This window comes from Phyllobates terribilis, unplaced genomic scaffold (assembly GCF_046119375.1).
Source record: "Phyllobates terribilis strain yellow unplaced genomic scaffold, ASM4611937v1 Scaffold_4__5_contigs__length_816908805, whole genome shotgun sequence".
NCBI classification, from domain to species: domain Eukaryota; kingdom Metazoa; phylum Chordata; class Amphibia; order Anura; family Dendrobatidae; genus Phyllobates; species Phyllobates terribilis.
In genome coordinates this window covers 660460213-660477583 of record NW_027362764.1, presented here as the reverse complement: position 1 = coordinate 660477583, position 17371 = coordinate 660460213, and the positions used below count along the sequence as shown (strand labels likewise).

General features: G+C 39.5%; 1 protein-coding gene across 2 annotated transcripts in view; it reads right to left on the bottom strand.

Moving 5' to 3' along the window:
• LOC141264476 (uncharacterized) overlaps positions 1–17371 on the bottom strand; it is a 497614-nt gene that overhangs the window by 314657 nt on the left and 165586 nt on the right. For both annotated transcript variants that reach the window (XM_073676751.1, XM_073676752.1), the window contains exon 14: positions 16418–16571. In XM_073676751.1, coding sequence (XP_073532852.1) covers positions 16418–16571 — 154 coding nt within the window. The remainder of the gene's footprint in view (positions 1–16417; positions 16572–17371) is intronic.

The window sequence follows — 17371 nt, the reverse complement described above, 5'->3', positions numbered from 1 at the left end:
TTTCTGACATGCAAAAACAAGAAAAATTAGTGATCAATATAGTCACCTTTCTTTATGATGACACTCAACAGCCTTCCATCCATAGATTCTGTCAGCTGCTTGATCTGTTTTCAATCAACATTGCGTGCAGCAGCCACCACAGCCTCCCAGACACTGTTCCGAGAGGTGTACTGTTTTCCCTCCCTGTAGATCTCACATTTTATGATGGACCACAGGTTCTCTATGGGGTTCAGATTAGGTGAACAAGGGGGCCATGTCATTATTTTTTCTTCTTTTAGACCTTTACTGGCCAGCCACGCTGTGGAGAAGTTGGATGCATGTGATGGAGCATTTGTCCTGCATGAAAATCATGTTTTTCTTGAACAATATCGACTTCTTCCTGTACCACTGCTTTGAAGAAGTTGTGTTCCAGAAATTGGTAGTAGGTCTGGGAGTTGAGCTTCACTCCATCCTCAACCCGAAAAGGTCCCACAAGTTCATCTTTGATGATACCAGCCCATACCAGTACCCCACCTCCACCTTGTTGGCGTCTGAGTCGGAGTGGAGCTCTCTGCCCTTTACTGATCCAGCCTCTGGCCCATCAAGAGTCACTCTCATTTCATCAGTCCATAAAACCTTTGAAAAATTAGTCTTAAGATATTTCATGGCCCATTCTTGACGTTTTCTCTTATGTTTCTTGTTCAAAGGTGGTCGTTTTTCAGCCTTCCTTACCTTGGCCATGTCCCTGAGTATCGCACACCTTGTGCTTTTTGATACTCCAGTAACGTTGCAGCTCTGAAATATGGCAAAACTGGTGGTGAATGGCATCTTGGCAGCTTCACGCTTGATTTTCCTCAATTCATGGGCAGTTATTTTGCGCCTTTTTTGGCCAACACGCTTCTTGCGACCCTGTTGGCTATTTGCCATGAAACACTTGATTGTTCGGTGATCACGCTTCAAAAGTTTGGAAATTTCAAGACTGCTGCATCCCTCTCCAAGACATCTCACAATTTTGGACTTTTCAGAGCCCGTCAAATCTCTCTTCTGACCCATTTTGCCAAAGGAAAGGAAGTTGCCTAATAATTAAGCACACCTTATATAGGGTGTTGATGTCATTAGTCAACACCCCTCTTCATTACAGAGATGCACATAACCAGATTTACTTAATTGGTAGTTGGCTCTCAAGCCTATGCAGCTTGGAGTAGGACAACATGTATAAAAAGTATCATGTGATCAAAATACTCATTTGCCTAATAATTCTGCACACAGTGTACATGAAATAGATACCACGATTGCTACTGATGACAGCATCTAAGGGTTAAGCTATCATGAATGGTAATAGCGCCAATTGCAGCAGTTACATAGAAGTTACATCTGTACAAGAGAGCGGCCACCCACTGCTGTGTATATAGCAGGCTCAACTCCTCACCCGACTACGCACATGCGCCCCTGACATCTGCCTTACATATAAGGCAAATGTCAAGAAAGTGTTGAACGTGTGTAAAAAATAATCTGCTTATGATTTTATGCTGTAGTGGTTTGTTTTTCACATTTTTAAAATGGTCACCTGCGATATTCACCTATTCTTCCTTAACTGACAGTGTAGCACGGTATGTGTGTACTTTAAGGCAGCAGGAATAAGTCGGTGTTAATGGACATAATAATATAGCAAAGGGCACTGATATGTATGCAAAGTCTGAATTGTTTGCATAGTGTAAAAAGTGTTACTGTGCAGTCTGAGCGCCTTCTCCCACACAGTGTAAAGGAAGCGGATTTTCCGTTGTGAACTCACTTGCGGAAAATCTTATACTTGCGTTGCAGAAACTATCCTGTGCTGTGAATTTGAAATTCCAGGATATTAATGTATGGTGCAGGTTTCAGTGCACATTTCATTCTTTGTAATAGTGTGAAATATGCATAAAATTTGTACCTTTTCCTAACCAATATTTTACTCTTGTGAATTTTACTGCAGGAGACACCCCACATGGGAACATAACAGATTCTAGGATTTTAGTACTCTAATGTCATCTTTAAATAATTCAGCCACTAATGATAATGGGAGCACTGTCCTAGTCTACACAATAAAGCTGAAATGTGAGCTTCAAAAACAGGGAATGTCAACCTGTTGTGTGTGCACACCAATGTCTAATGCAAAAACTGGAATATACTGTGACACTAATAACTACTGTTGGAGGAGACTTGAGGCTGAGTAGTCTAGAGGGCCAAGGTCAAAAGTCAAGAGAGTACGTCAAAAACAGAGGGGTAAGACAAAAGAGTAGTCAGGAAACAGTCTGAGGTCAATATTCCAAGAAGGTAGCGGATCACGACAAAAGGGCTAGGGGGAAACAGATGGTCAAGATAAATCCTAGGACGATCAGCAAAGATCAGAATACCAGACAAGGAGCACAGAGCAAGCACACACCTCATGAGCAAAGCTACAATTGACAGTAATCAAAGGCAGAGAGACTGTGCCTTTGTCCAGCAGTTTGCCTAGCCCTTTTCTCGTGATCCGCTACCTTCTTGGAATATCGACCTCGGACTGTTTCCTGACTACACTTTCATCTCACCCCTGTGTCTATCACGTACTCTCTTGGCTTTTGACCTCTGCCCTCTTGACTACCCAGCCTCATGGCTCATCTGTGAGTAGAGACTGTCACTGAGACTGTCCAAACACTGACAGCTCAGCATGCCCCAATATCCGACTGGACGACTGAGCTGTCCATCACCATACTGACAGCTCAGCACGCCCCATTGCTAGATTGGGAAGGCAGAACTGTCATTCACTGCATCCAGAGACTCAGAGAGGAGGAATCGAGACATATACACTCTTATAAAAAATACACCACTAACATTTTTAAAAAGTCCCCTTTAAGAAAAAAGTCACAGAAACATTTTGAACGGTTCAGAAACTATTAGTTTCCACACATCTGTAACTTCAAGAACAAATGGCTGTATACTTACAAACAGCTGAACACAATTCCAGACCTGTTTGTGGCTTGGCAGATGCCGGGAAATACAGAAATTTGTTGTCTGTGCTGGCTGTAAACATAGCGTTAAACATTTAACACTTTCTCGAATGCCCTTGATTCCTGTTTATCAGGAAAAAAAAACCTTGCCTCATCTGAGAGAATGATAACATTACACTTCATCTGTCTTTTGTGTATTCATGGGGAGGAGGTAAAAAGATATTAAAGTACAAAGGATTTGCTTGAAAATGCAGGTTGCATAGGAAGGGAATTCACTAAGGGACAAAAATAATAAAAACACTTTATATTAAAAATCAATAAGTAGAATACTTTTATAGCTATGCATGCCTGTTCTTTTATATGGGAGGAAGGGAATAAGCCTCTGCCAGACCCTACTAGAACAAAGGATTGGGGGTCCTGAAATGCACTACACCAATCCCATTTTCACCCAAAGACAAATCGATCATTGGAAGACAGGTTACAGGCCTTCATACACTTAATATTGTCAGTCGGCCCCTTGATGCCACAAGAAGTCTGTTTCTTCTCACAGAATTTGAAAAAAGTAATAAAAAAAAAAATTAAAAAACGGTGATTTCTGCCTGCAGCTCTTTTTTTCTTTTCAAAAAGGTTTCAAGATGAAGGAATCGACTAGTTGAAAGGCTTAAAATCAGTGTCTTTCTAATTGAAATGATAACACTACACCCAGACTCTGAAAGTTATTCCCATTTTCAGAAAATATAATTTAGCCAACGTATAGGGAGTCTGAGCACTGGGACTCCTACAATCCCGGGAGTGGGGCTCTGAAATGCCACTTCTGAATGGAGTGATGTTTAGCCATGCGCAGCACTGATTCCTTCTTTCTCTATGGGACTGCCGGTAAGGGTAGAGACAGACTTCCGAATAACTCGTGTGAGGATTGCATTGTAAGCCTCGTACTGGCTGTCTGCCCTCCTGACCGGAGCTCGAAAGCTGTATAGAAATACATCATGTTGTCATGCTCAGTGCTCAGGTCAGGAGAGGTGCCGGCCAGTCCGTTCAGTGTGATGCGATCATCGCACGAGTTATATGGCAGTGTGTCTCTGCACTAGAAGTCAATCTTTGGCAGTCCCAAAGAGAATAAATAGTGCGGTGGTGCACATGTCTGGTCACGTCTCTATTCAGAGCTTATTGCTCCGAATTGATGAGAGTGGCGGGGTTGGAAGTCCAACTGAATTTAAGGATGGGAATATCCCTTTAACTCCTCCCCAATATGGCAATTTTCCATTTTTTCACTTACATATCCTCCTCCTCATCTCTCAAGAGCCACAAGATTTTTTATCTTTTTGTCCACATAGATGCATGAGGGATTCTTTTTTGAGGGACAAGTTGTATTTTTGAACAATGTCATTATTTACACTATTCAAAGTACTGGAAAACGCAAAAAAAATTAATGTTGCGTGAAATTGCACAAATAAGAAAAATCAATTCTTGTTGGAAATATAAAAAATGAAGTCCTTATAGTACTGGCAGAATACAAATGAAGAGGAACTACTTACTAAAAAAAAAAAGAAGATGGCAAGATATAAACTGTGACAACTTGGGCAGCTCCTGGACATATTAAATTAGAATGAGAACAAAAAGCATTTTTAACTTGTTTCCCCCAGCAACACTATGCTTTTCTACAAGTTTTGCGTGAAACAACAGGTGCGCTTTAAATGAAGCTTAATGACGTTCCTTCCTACTCTATTTAAAGATCATCTGGGACTTTGATCACCATGTAATTTTTAGGTCAAACACTTAGTGCTGCAATTTTTTTCGAACATATCAAGAGATGTGGCTATGTTTTCATGTACAGGGCTATAAAAACACTCTTCTCTTTTCACAGGGATTAAATTATAGCAGCCTGAAGACACCAGCAGGGTGTGTGCATGCCACATGCAGATTTATGTAGCAACAATTGAACACAATTATAAATTTGCTGTCAGTAAGATCATAGGCAACCCCTATTGATATAATGTGGGCCCCTGAGCAAAAATATATGAGCCCTTTCCAGTCCAACAGCTCATAATAATGCAAAATTCCACCTGTTTAGGAGGTGGATATGGGCCCCCCTTACCTCCTGGGCCCCTGTGTAGCTGTAGAGGTTGCACCAATGATATGTCCACCCCTTCTTGACAAGTGATCCAAGCTTAGACACCACCCAACACTTTCATTGTATATTGTATATATAAAAAAATAGAATATATTAAACTAAATTTAAAGAAAAAAAAAACACATACACACGTGGTCAAAATTGTTGGTACCCCTTGTTTAATGAAAGAAAAACCTACAATGGTCACAGAAATAACTTGAATCTGACAAAAGTAATAATAAATTACAAATCTATGAAAATGAACAAATGAAAGTCAGACATTGCTTTTGAACCCTGCTTCCACAGAATTAAAAAAAACAATTAAACTCATGAAATAGGCCTGGACAGAAATGATGGTACTCTTAACTTAATATTTTGTTGAACAACCTTTTGAGGCAATCACTGCAATCAAACGATTCCTGTAACTGTCAATGAGAGTTCTGCACCTCTCGACAGGTATTTTGGTCCACTCCTCATGAGCAAACTGCTCCAGTTGTCTCGTGTTTGAAGGTTGCCTTTTCCAGACAGCATGTTTCAGCTCTTTCCAAAGATGCTCAATAGGATTTAGGTCAGGGCTCATAGAAGGCCACTCCAGAATAGTCCAATGTTTTCCTCTTAGCCATTCTTGGGTGTTTTTAGCTGTGTGTTTTGGATCATTACCCTTTTGCAAGACCCATGACCTGTGACTGAGACCAAGCTTTCTCACACTGGGCAGCACATTTCTCTCTAGAATTCCTTGATAGTCTTGAGATTTCATTGTACCCTGCACAGATTCAAGACACCTTGTGCCAGATGCAGCAAAGCAGCCCCAGAACATAACAGAGCCTCCTCCATGTTTCACAGTAGGGACAGTGTACTTTTCTTGACATGCTTCATTTTTCCGTCTGTGAACATAGAGCTGATGTGCCTTGACAAAAACTTTCTTTTTTGTCTCATCTGTCCATAGGACATTCTCCCAGAAGCTTTGTGGCTTGTCAACATGTAGTTTGGCAAATTCCAGTCTGGCTTTTTTAGGATTTTTGATGTTCTGCTTGGTCGTCTCCCATGAAGTCCACTTTGGATCAAACAAAGATGAATGGTGCGATCTGACACTAATGTTCCTTGAGCTTGAAGTTCACCTTTAATCTCTTTAGAAGTTTTCCTGGGCTCTTTTGTTACCATTCATATTATCCGTCTCTTTGATTTGTCATCAATTTTCCTCCGGCACCACGTCCAAGGAGGTTGGCTATAGTCCCATGGATCTTAAATTTATGAATAATATGTGCAACTGTAGTCACACGAACATCAAGCTTCTTGGAGATGGTCTTACAACCTTTACCTTTAACCACTTCATGCCAGAGCCTGTTTTTGCCTTCGTGACCAGGCCAATTTTTTCAATTCTGACCACTGTCAATTTATGAAGTAATTACTCTGGAACGCTTCAACGGATTCCCCTGATTCAGAGATTGTTTTTTCGTGACATATTGTACTTCACGATAGTGGTAAAATTTCTTCGATATCACTTGCGTTTCTTTGTGAAAAAATCAGAAATTTGGCAAAAATTCAGAAAATCTTGCAATTTTCAAACTCTGAATTTCATGCCCTTAAAATCAGAGAGATACAGTACAAACCAAAAGTTTGGACACACCTTCTCATTTAAAGATTTTTCTGTATTTTCATGACTATGAAAATTGTACATTCAGCTTATCAAGAGAATGCCAAGAGGGTGCAAAGCAGTCATCAAAGCAAAAGGTGGCTACTTTGAAGAACCTAGAATATAAGACATATTTTCAGTTGTTTCACACTTTTTTGTTAAGTATATAATTCCACATCTGTTAATTCATAGTTTTGATGCCTTCAGTGTGAGTGCACAATTTTCATAGTCATGAAAATACAGAAAAATCTTTAAATGAGAAGGTGTGTCCAAACTTTTGGTCTGTACGGTATGTCACACAAAATAGTTAATAAATAACATTTCCCACATGTCTACTTTACATCAGCACAATTTTGGAACCAAAATTTTTTTTTGTTAGGAACCTATAAGGGTTAAAAGTTGACCAGCGATTTCTCATTTTTCCAACAAAATTTACAAAAACATTTTTTTAGGGACCACATCTTATTTGAAGTGACTTTGAGGGGCCTTTATGACAGAAAATACCCAAAAGTGACACTGTTCTAAAAACTGCACCCCTCAAGGTGCTCAAAACCACATTCAAGAAGTTTATTAACCCTTCAGGTGTTTCACGGGAATTTTTGGAATGTGGAAGCAAACAATGAACATTTAACTTTTTTTCACAAAAATGTTACTTTAGAACCAATTTTTTTATTTTCACAAGGGTAACAGGAAAAAATGGACTATACAATTTGTAGTGCAATTTCTCATGAGCGCGCTAATACCCCATATGTGAGGGAAAACCACTGTTTGGGCGCAATGCAGGGTTCGGAAGGGAAGGAGCGCCATTAGACTTTTTGAACGTAAAATTTGTTTGAATAATTAGCGGACGCCATGTTGCATTTGGGGAGCCCCTGATGTGCCTAAACAGTGGAAACCCTCCACAAGTGACACCATTTTGGAAACTAGACCCCTTAGGGAACTTATCTAGATGTGTGGTAAGCACCTTGCACCCCCAGGTGCTTCACAGAAGATTATAATATTGAGCCATAAAAATACAATTTTCACATTTTTCCCACAAAAAATGTTTTTCATCCCCTAATTTTGCATTATCATAAGGATAACAGGAGAAATTGCACCATGAAATTTGTTGTGCAATTTCTCCTGAGTACGCCGATACCCCATATGTGGGGGGAAAGCCACTGCTTTGGTGTACGGCAGGGTTCGGAAGAGAAAGGAGCGCTATGTTGGCTGGGATAGGTTGCAGACACCATGTCACATTTGAAGAGTCGCTGACATGTCAAAACAGCAGAAACCCCCACAAGTGACCCCATTTTATAAAGTACACCTCTCAAGGAATTCATCTAGGGAAGTAGTGAGTATTTTTTAGTTTTTAAATTTATACCATTGGGCAGTGAAGAAAACATAATTATATTTTTACCACAAAAAAAATTGTTTTACCCTCAGATTTTACATTTTCACAAAGGGCAATGGGTAAAAACGGTGCTGAAATGTGTCACACAATTTCTTCTAAAAGTGGCAATACCCCATAAGTGGCTGTATCGTACCGCTTAGCGATACGGCGAGATCTGGGAGGGACAGAGTGCTATTTGACAATTGAAGAACAAATTATTGTAGAATAGGCATTTGGATTTGGGAGCACAAAGTTTTCTGAATTTCTTTTGGGGGGTCAAGGGCCATTTCGCTTTTCCAGAGCCTTTCTGCTACCAGTAACTTGGAAGTCCCTTATATTTTTAACAGATGACGGACCTGAGTGGGGACAAGCTTTTTTTGAGGACTGAGTTGAAGCTTTTATTGGGAACATTTTACGTAACATTTATCCGGCGCTCTAGGCTGAGCACTTACATCGGGGTTTCCATCTAAATTTCCAAGTGATGTAATTCAGATGAAACCCCTGCGGGATCCATTCACTGTAATGAAGCAGCAGAGTTACTCTGGATTCCGTCTGGCCTCTGTTTAGCGGTGTCCTTTTTTTCAGAAATGCACAAAACTGTGGCCAACCGCACTTTTATGCACGCCTAAAAAAAACTGACACCGTGGGATCCCAGGCCAGACGGCATCCACAGTGGCCTATATCTGCCTCATTACAGGGAATCTTCCGTCATGGGTTCCGTCTGAATGACGTATTTCAGAGATTTACACGGAAACTCTGGTGTAAGTGCTCAGCGGAGAATGCAGGATAAATGTGAGCAGAGCCTTACTGCGATCTTTGGGAGACCTAATAAACAAATCAGTAGCAGGTGAAGAATTGGTTTTATTTATTTTTACGCCGTTTCTCGTGCGGTATAAGTGATGAGATTACTTTATTCTTCGGATCGGTGCGATTACAGAGATACCAGATTTATATCGGGTTTTTATGACTGACAGCTGTCACACACTAAAAGACGCTTTTTTTGCAAAATCTAGTTTTTGCATCGCCATATTTTGAGAGCTATAATTTTTCCATATTTCAGCCGACAGAGTCATGTGACGGCTTGTTTTTTGCGGGACGAGTTGACATTTTTATTGGTACCATTTTTGGGGATGTGACATTTTTTGATCACTTTCTATTCCGTTTTTTGGGAGGTAAAATTAACAAAAACCAACAATTCAGGAATTGTTTTTTGAGGGGTTTTTTATGCCGTTCTTCGTGTGGTAAAAGTGATAAGGCAGCATTATTCTTCGGGTCAGTATGTTTACATTTACTGTATAATTTTTTTATGTTTTGGCGCTTTTACACAATAAAACAAGTCTATAGAAAAATTTTTTTTTTGCATCGCTTTATTCTGAGAGCTATAACTTTTTTATTTTTCAACTGATGGAGCTGTATGGCGGCTTTTTTTTGCAGAACAAGATGACGTTTTCAGCGTTACCATTTTTATTTCCATTTTGCTTTTTGATCGCATTTTTTCCACTTTTTGTTTGGCAATATGATGAAAAAGCATAGTTTTTTGCTCCGTTTTTTATTTATTTTTATTACGGTGTGCACAGAAGGAGTTAATTAGTGTGACAGTTTTATAGATTGGGTTGTTTCGGATGCGGCGATACCAAATATGTGTACTTATTTTGTTTTTGCATAAATATACGGATTTATTGGTTTAATATTTTATTTATTTTTATTTATTTTGTGATTTTTTTTTTTTTTTTTTAACAGTTTGAAAACATTTTTTAGACATTTTTTTACATTTTTACTTAGTCCTGTATGGGACATTAATTTTTATTTTTATAATCACTGTTCTCATGCAATGCAATAGACATGTATTGCATTGCATGACAGCTTTGCTGACAGTTTCACACTGTCTGTCTCCTGCTAGACTTCAGCTGTAGGCTGAGCCTAGCAGGACACCATATATGGCAGATCCGGAGGTGGTCATGTGACCTCAGGCTGCCATGACAACGGCAGGTCCTGTAAGACATCAGGGGGCCGTCGGAGAGGTAAGTGGACGACCCCCTCTCCTCTCACTATCTTCCAAATGCCGCGATCACTATAGATCGCGGCATATAGAAGATAGCAAAGGGTTAACATCATTGGGACCTGATACAATCAGGTCCCGATGATGTCACCTGTCAGAGCTGTCGCTCTGCACCGCACCCGCAGCACTTGCAGGACCCTGGGGGTCCTGAGGGCTGCGGGACCACCGACCGTTCATAAACGTCGGCGCTGCACAGAGCCCAGGCAGCGCTGACGTTTATGTACAGTGGGCGGTCTGGAAGTGGTTAACATGCATGTCTATAATTTTCTTTCTAATCTCCTGAGACGACTTTCTTTGCTTCCTCTGGTCCATGTTGAGTGTGGTACACACCATGTCACAAAACAGCACAGTGAGTATCTGTAGCCCTATATACAGGCCCACTGACTGATTACAAGATTGTAGACACCTGTGATGCTAATTAGTGGACACAACTTGATTTAACATGCAAATTCTGTGGAAACAGGGTTGAAAAACAATGTCTGACTTTCATATGCTCATTTTCAGAGATTTTTAATTTATTATTACTTTTGTTAGATTCAAGTTATTTCTATGACCATTGTGGGTTTTTCTTTCATTAAACGAGAGGTGCCAACAATTTTGACCACGTGTGTAAAAACTGTATTGTGATAGAGGACATGTAGAAAATATGGGGGCATTATTTTGGAAAGAGATGAAGGAATCTATTAGTAACAAACTGAATTTGTCCAAATGTTTGGAAATTCAAAATGCACAAACTCATCAAAACTGTGGCCTTTGCATGATTGTTTTGAGTGCTTGGGAGTGGTTAAAAAGTAAAAAAATAAATAAATAAATGATTATACTCACCTGTGCTAGTTCCCCCCATTATTCCACTGCAGCTCCCTGTCTGGTCCTCCATTGGCTCCCTCCAGTGTATTATTCTCCGTTCCGGATCTTTTGCCACTCACTAGGTCTCAAGCAGCCATTTGGGGCACAGTGAGGCTTATTCAGAGCTTATTCAGAAGACCAAAGGGGGCCAGGAGCGGACCTAACAGATGTAGCAGCAAGGTAGGAGATGGGCAGGCCAAGATAGGAGAGTTAATCTTTTTGTTATATTGTAGTCTCCTTACCCACTGTTTATTATGTTTTGAGCATGGAGAGGTCTCAGACTTTAATAAAGGTCTTTAAGGAGCAGATTCAATTGAGATAAGATTATTATTATTTATTCTGAATTAAATCAAATTTAACACCCAATGCCAGTGAATCACTCCGAAACAAATTTTGGGAGATTTGCTAATCTCTGATAGTGTATGTCAGAAAACGGCATTGGTCCTGAATCATCAAAGAAGCACTGGCATTAAAGTTTTTATCCTCTTAATATATTGCAGTCATAATATTATATAGCACTGTGTATGTACAATTGCTCATTTTGCCTTTCTACCCAATTAATTCATCTCTTCCCCATTAGGGCTAAAACATCAAGTGATTAAAAACGGACTAGCCGAATCCTTCTAAGCTCTATGTAGTAACAGGAAGTCTCTTTTTCCTGCATGAGTCATCACTGCAAAGTCCCCGGCAGGAGGAGGGAGCAGCTGGGTCAGGAGTTGAAGAGGAGGTGGAGCTGGGCTGGAAGGGACTTTGCATTGAAGTAGAATTGTAGTTCTAATGAGGACTCATGCAGACAAAATAAACTTCCTATTTCCTCATAGAGCTTAGAAGGATTCAGCAAGTCTGTTTTAATCACGTGATGTCATAGACCTAATGGAAACGAGGTGAATTAGCTGGGTAGAAAAACAAAATGAGTAATTGTAAGTACAGAGCGCTATATAATATGATGATAACAATATATTAAGAGGATAAAAACTTTGATGGGAGGAGTGCTTCTTTAAGGTGTGGCAGAGTTAGAGGAGCCCAATTCATTAAGAGGCAGACTCAACTTAATGAGTAAAGTGCATTGTTCAAATGGTGAGAAAAGTGGCCAAAAGTTGCAACATTTTTTAACAACTTTGCGTTACGCGAATATTTTGTGACTTTTCAAAGTGTTTTACACCAGAAAATTATTGTAAACACTTTGATGTATCGGCGCCTGTGGCTATAACTAAGAAGCACATGAAGCAGCAGTTCAATTGCTATGTCGTAAAGGTATTTCCAGACAAGATACCACAATGCCGCGAGCAACACTATGTAGTGGAATTATTATTCGGTGGGAATTATCCTGGCATATCATGCACCATATGTTCCTACAATAGGTATCCTATCGGTCTATATGCACATAATTATATATTCACTGCAACAAACTGCACAATTACCAGTAAACATATTTGCATCCAAATCTGCAAGGATTCTCAAGTGCAAAAACAAAATATTTTGGGGTGATGTCTAACAAATAATTGACAAGGGCAGAAAACAAGGAGTGATAGGAGGAATAAATGCTTCTCCCTCTGTGACGTAGGGAACAGACATCACCACTCCTATGCTCCCTTGTAAGCCTTTAATGTTCTGAATGATTCCTTGTTACATCTTACTTAGTATCGATCTTACAGCCATCCTTACCTATCCTTTACCCAGTGTGGTCATTGAACAGTAGAAAGGTTCAATAGGAAGATCAGCTCCTCATCCACTTTTTCTCGAAAGCAATTTGTATTATGGATTTATTTTAATAGTGTACAGTGGCAGTTGCTGTTTTTACTATTAAAAAACGGTTTGATTATCTGACCTTGCTTACTTTATCTTTTTAGGTTCTGTGCACAGGCTCTAAAACGAATCAATAGACGGGAATTCCTACACAGCATTATGTTGAAATCAATCTCAATTCAGACTTATTTATACTTTCCTTGCATGGCTCAATCTCTTTCTCTCCTAATTGTTTCTGCATTTTTTTAATAAAGCATTTCTAGTTACAGAATAATGCATGCAGTTTTGCGAGCTCAATCATTTCAGAATTTCTCTGCGTAATGGCAAAAAATTAACTTAAATCCTCCTTGCAAAGTTGTCCTCAATTTGTATTCCGAGGGAGTACAAACTGGTACTGGGTAATGACCTTTTTTGTTCAATCACTATATAGCGCAATAAATATTCATCACTACTGCTCGGAGTCTTCCTATTATTACTGCTCCTTCAGCCTCTGAATGCACAGTGTTAAAAATAGGATATAGGTTAACTGCCAAAATAAAAAGGGAATTCGAGCAATAAATAGAGAAATAAAAGATTTCATCGAAAAGAACAAATAAAAAGTAAAAGAAAATTAACTTAAATGGTAAAAAAAAAAAAACTTGTTCTATGTGGCCAACAATGTGCGCGGACAGAAGGGAAAAGATGAAATTCTACAATACCTTATTGTGTGCGATGATTGCTCGGGTACAGATCAACCAGGGTAATTTATATTCAACTGCAAGTATAATGCATTTCCACCAGAAAACATTTAAAATATAAGACAGAGTTCTGATTCCTCACACAAGACTGCATCCAAAATGTTACCTTCCTTATATTCATGACCCATCACACACAGCAATAGTCAATGGAATATGGGCAACCTGTCCATTACTAATAATGGAAAATAAATAATTATTGCCAAATTATTAAACTTATGAGCAGATGTGGCTTTACTAAACCTTGGATATCAGAAAGGGCAAGGCTCGGTTAGGCATACATTATCCATGCAGGGGTAATGTGGCATTATATGGCAGCCATTTGTGTGAATGGTCATCCCTTTACTGCATGGGCAAAAATGCCTTTTTAAAGCGGTTTGCCAATAAACTAAAACTTATATTAGGATAGATGCCAATAACAATGAACAGTTGGCAGCAGAATATTGCTCCTCTGGATCTTCGGGTAGTCATTCAATAGCATGTTCAGAGATGCTGTCCATGAGCTGAAGTGCTCCTGAATTAAATTAATGCCTCAACTCCAAATACACTATATACTGTATATATACACACACATACAAATATGGACAGCAGTATTGGGCCATCTACACATGAGACAAAGGACATTTATGATATCCCATTCTAAATCCATGGGAATTAAAGTGGTTTTCCACAACTAGGACAACCTCTTCTTGATCTAAATATCTGGCCCCGATAAAATAAAAAAGCTTATACTCACCCCCCGTTCCAGAGCTGTTCCGGCGGCCTTAGCACTCGCGGTCCCAGGGCTCCAATGCAGTTGGATTTGTCACTTATTGGGCTGCTTGCTGAGGTTTTGATAAAATCACTGTTTTCTCTGCTGCAAATCTACCAATTTTTTAATTGAGCTCTGTATAACCCTGGCCCCACCACTGATTGGCAGTTCCCTGTGTACACTGTGCATAGGCAGAAAGCTGCTAATCGGTGGTGGGAACGGGGTTATACAGATCTCATGAATACGCAAGACTACATGGTAGCAGGTTTACTAGTCCTTTTGTGATAATCTCCTGCTGATAAAACTGTGATTTTATCAAAACTACAGCCAGCAGACCAGTAATTGCCACATTGTTGGAATCGGGACCTCTGCCCCTACATTATGCTGTTCTCAGATTTGGTGGCAAAAACCTGCTGATGGATTCCCTTTTAATATGGAGTCGGTTCTGCCTTTTCAATAATAACAACTTTCTCTCTTCTGGGAAGTTTTTCTACAACATTTTGGAAGTGTCTGTGGGAATATTTGGCCATTCATCCAGAAGATGATTTGTGAGATTAGAAATTGATGTTGGATGAGAGGGCCTGGCTCTCAATCTCCAATCTAGTTCATCCCAAAGGTGTTTGATTGGGTTCAGGTCAGAGCTTTGTGCGGCCAGTTAAGTTCTTTCACAACAAACTCCCTCAACCAGGTCTGTATGGACCTTACGTTGTGCACTGGGGCACAGTTATCCTGGAACAGAAAAGGGCCATCCCCAAACTGTTCTCCTAAAGCTGGAAGCTACAAGTGTCCAAACCGTCTTGGTATGCTGAAGTATTTAAAATTTCCCTTCAGGAACTACAGGCCTAGGACAACCCCATAGAATTATTTGTCCACCATTAATTCTTACAGTTGGCACAATGAGGTCAGGCAGGTGATGTTCTCATGGCAAATAGTCAAACCCAAAACAAGGGATCATCACTCCACAGAAGAAGTTTAAGTAATTCCAGTCACAGGTGATGGTGGAATATTTAGAAGAGAAGAATTTTAACAAACTGACTTGATGCAATGGTGGCATCCCATTACTGTACTTTTACGGTTAAAAAGAGCCATTCTTTCAGAAATGTTAGTAAGGGCAGACTTCATGATGAGGGGCTGGATATTATGCACTTGTGGCAATGGGACTGAATGAATAATCTGAATTCGATCACTAGGACATGTGTCCTGATATTTTTGTTCATATAGTGGATATGTAGATAGAAAATGCCCAGCTCTTCTGTTCAAACCTCTGCATGGAGAATACATGGCCGTGGATTTTCTGTTGCATTGCAAAAGGTGAAATCTGCTATGAACATCTACAGGAAAAATTGACATACTGTGTATTTCACAATTTGCACCGAAAATTTCACTGGTATTGTATTAGCCGATGGAGTTTCTGCATTGCAACTCAACTGCAAATATGCTTACAGATCAATAGGCAAAGTAAATTAAAGGGGTTTACAACTCCTTCTTGACCTAAATATTTGGCCCCGATAAAATAAAAAAAAAGTCTATACTCACCTTCCAGCAGTGACTCCAGCAGGGGCTCTGGTGCGGCTGTTATGACACGTGGAGCCCGGCGGCCAATAAGCGCTGACGTCACTGTCCCCGCCTTCATACGAATTGAACATGGAGAGGAAGTCAGAGATCAGCAGCAGCCCAGACTTCCTCTTCAAGTTCAATCTCGTATGAAGGCGGGGACAGTGACGCCAGTGCTGATTGGGCGACAGCCTTACGTGCCATACAACTGTACAAAAGTCCCGGGACCTCGAGTGCCGACAACGCTGGAATGGCACCGGCACAAGAGGGGAGTATAAGCTGTTTTATTTTATTCGGGCCAAACATCTAAATCAAGAAGGGGTTGTCCTAGTAGTGGACAACCCCCTTTTAAATCTTCTGAATTGCATTCCAAATAAGCATTCTTTGGCTGTGTTCACATGATGTATTTGTATTGTGTTTTTTACCGCAATTTTCTAAACATTTTATTAAAAAATTGAGTATTTTATTTGTGTTCAGAAAATTAAAGCAAAAAATGCCATGGGAATGCATTGTATGAACATGGCCTTTGATAGCAAGACTATGAAAGGTATTCAGATTGTAAAGCATTTGGTATCAATTGATAGATATGTCTATCATTAGATAGAAAGATATCTATAGATACTGTATATATAGACGTATATTACATTGCTTATTACAATTAAATTACCTGCTGCTGTAAATTTCGGGCATTCTCTCGGACCGAGGCATTCTCGATCTCACACTTGTGGTTGGTCTGCTGAAGCTGAAGACTTTCTTGAACGGTCATCTGATGCTGTGACTTTAATGTGGTTAATTCAGCTTTCACATTTTCAAGCATTTCTCTGGAGTAACAAAGGGAAAAGACTAATATGGGGATTTAATATATAGTATAAAACTAAATGGTGCTGTGCGATATTGATTAAAGTCATGTTTTAATGTCATGTAACACTGGTGTATGTGTGTAGTGTGAAGAGAACATCATTTGTATTCTCATTCCTTATTTATTTATATTCCAGAAAAGCCAAAGACTGTAAACATCTTGAGAAGATTTCCTAATAATTCCATCACACATCAGCAATACATAATAGACCCAAGCTCACAAACAGGTCATGAATATATATTGTCTATACATGCAATTCTGAATGGCACAAAAGGACTAATGTTTTTCAAAAGAGAATGTTGCCGGAAGGAGAGAGAGATTACTTTATATACACTATAAATCACTTTTGCAATCTATTCTTTACAAGAAAGCATGTTACTATGGAACTGGTAAGACACCAGAATACCCAATGAATAGGTCATCTAAAATAAAGTTTGTCTTTCAAATTAACACAAAATATGGTCATTTTTTCTGCTGGTTTCATATAGAACAAATGAAACATAAATATGAACTGATAACGTTATGGCTACATCCACATGGGTCGAACATGCTGCGGCTTTTCTATCAGGAAATTCTGCAGTATATTATACTAACAGGGTGGTAGACTACATGAAATCTCTTCCACACGCTGTGGGAAAAAATCTGCAAAATAAATTGCCCAGAAAGGATGCAGCACAACTGATCCATGTAGTTTTTTTGTACTGACGCACCTTAGCAGGCAAATATGAGACCTAAGATATCCTAGTTACCATTATTGAAATA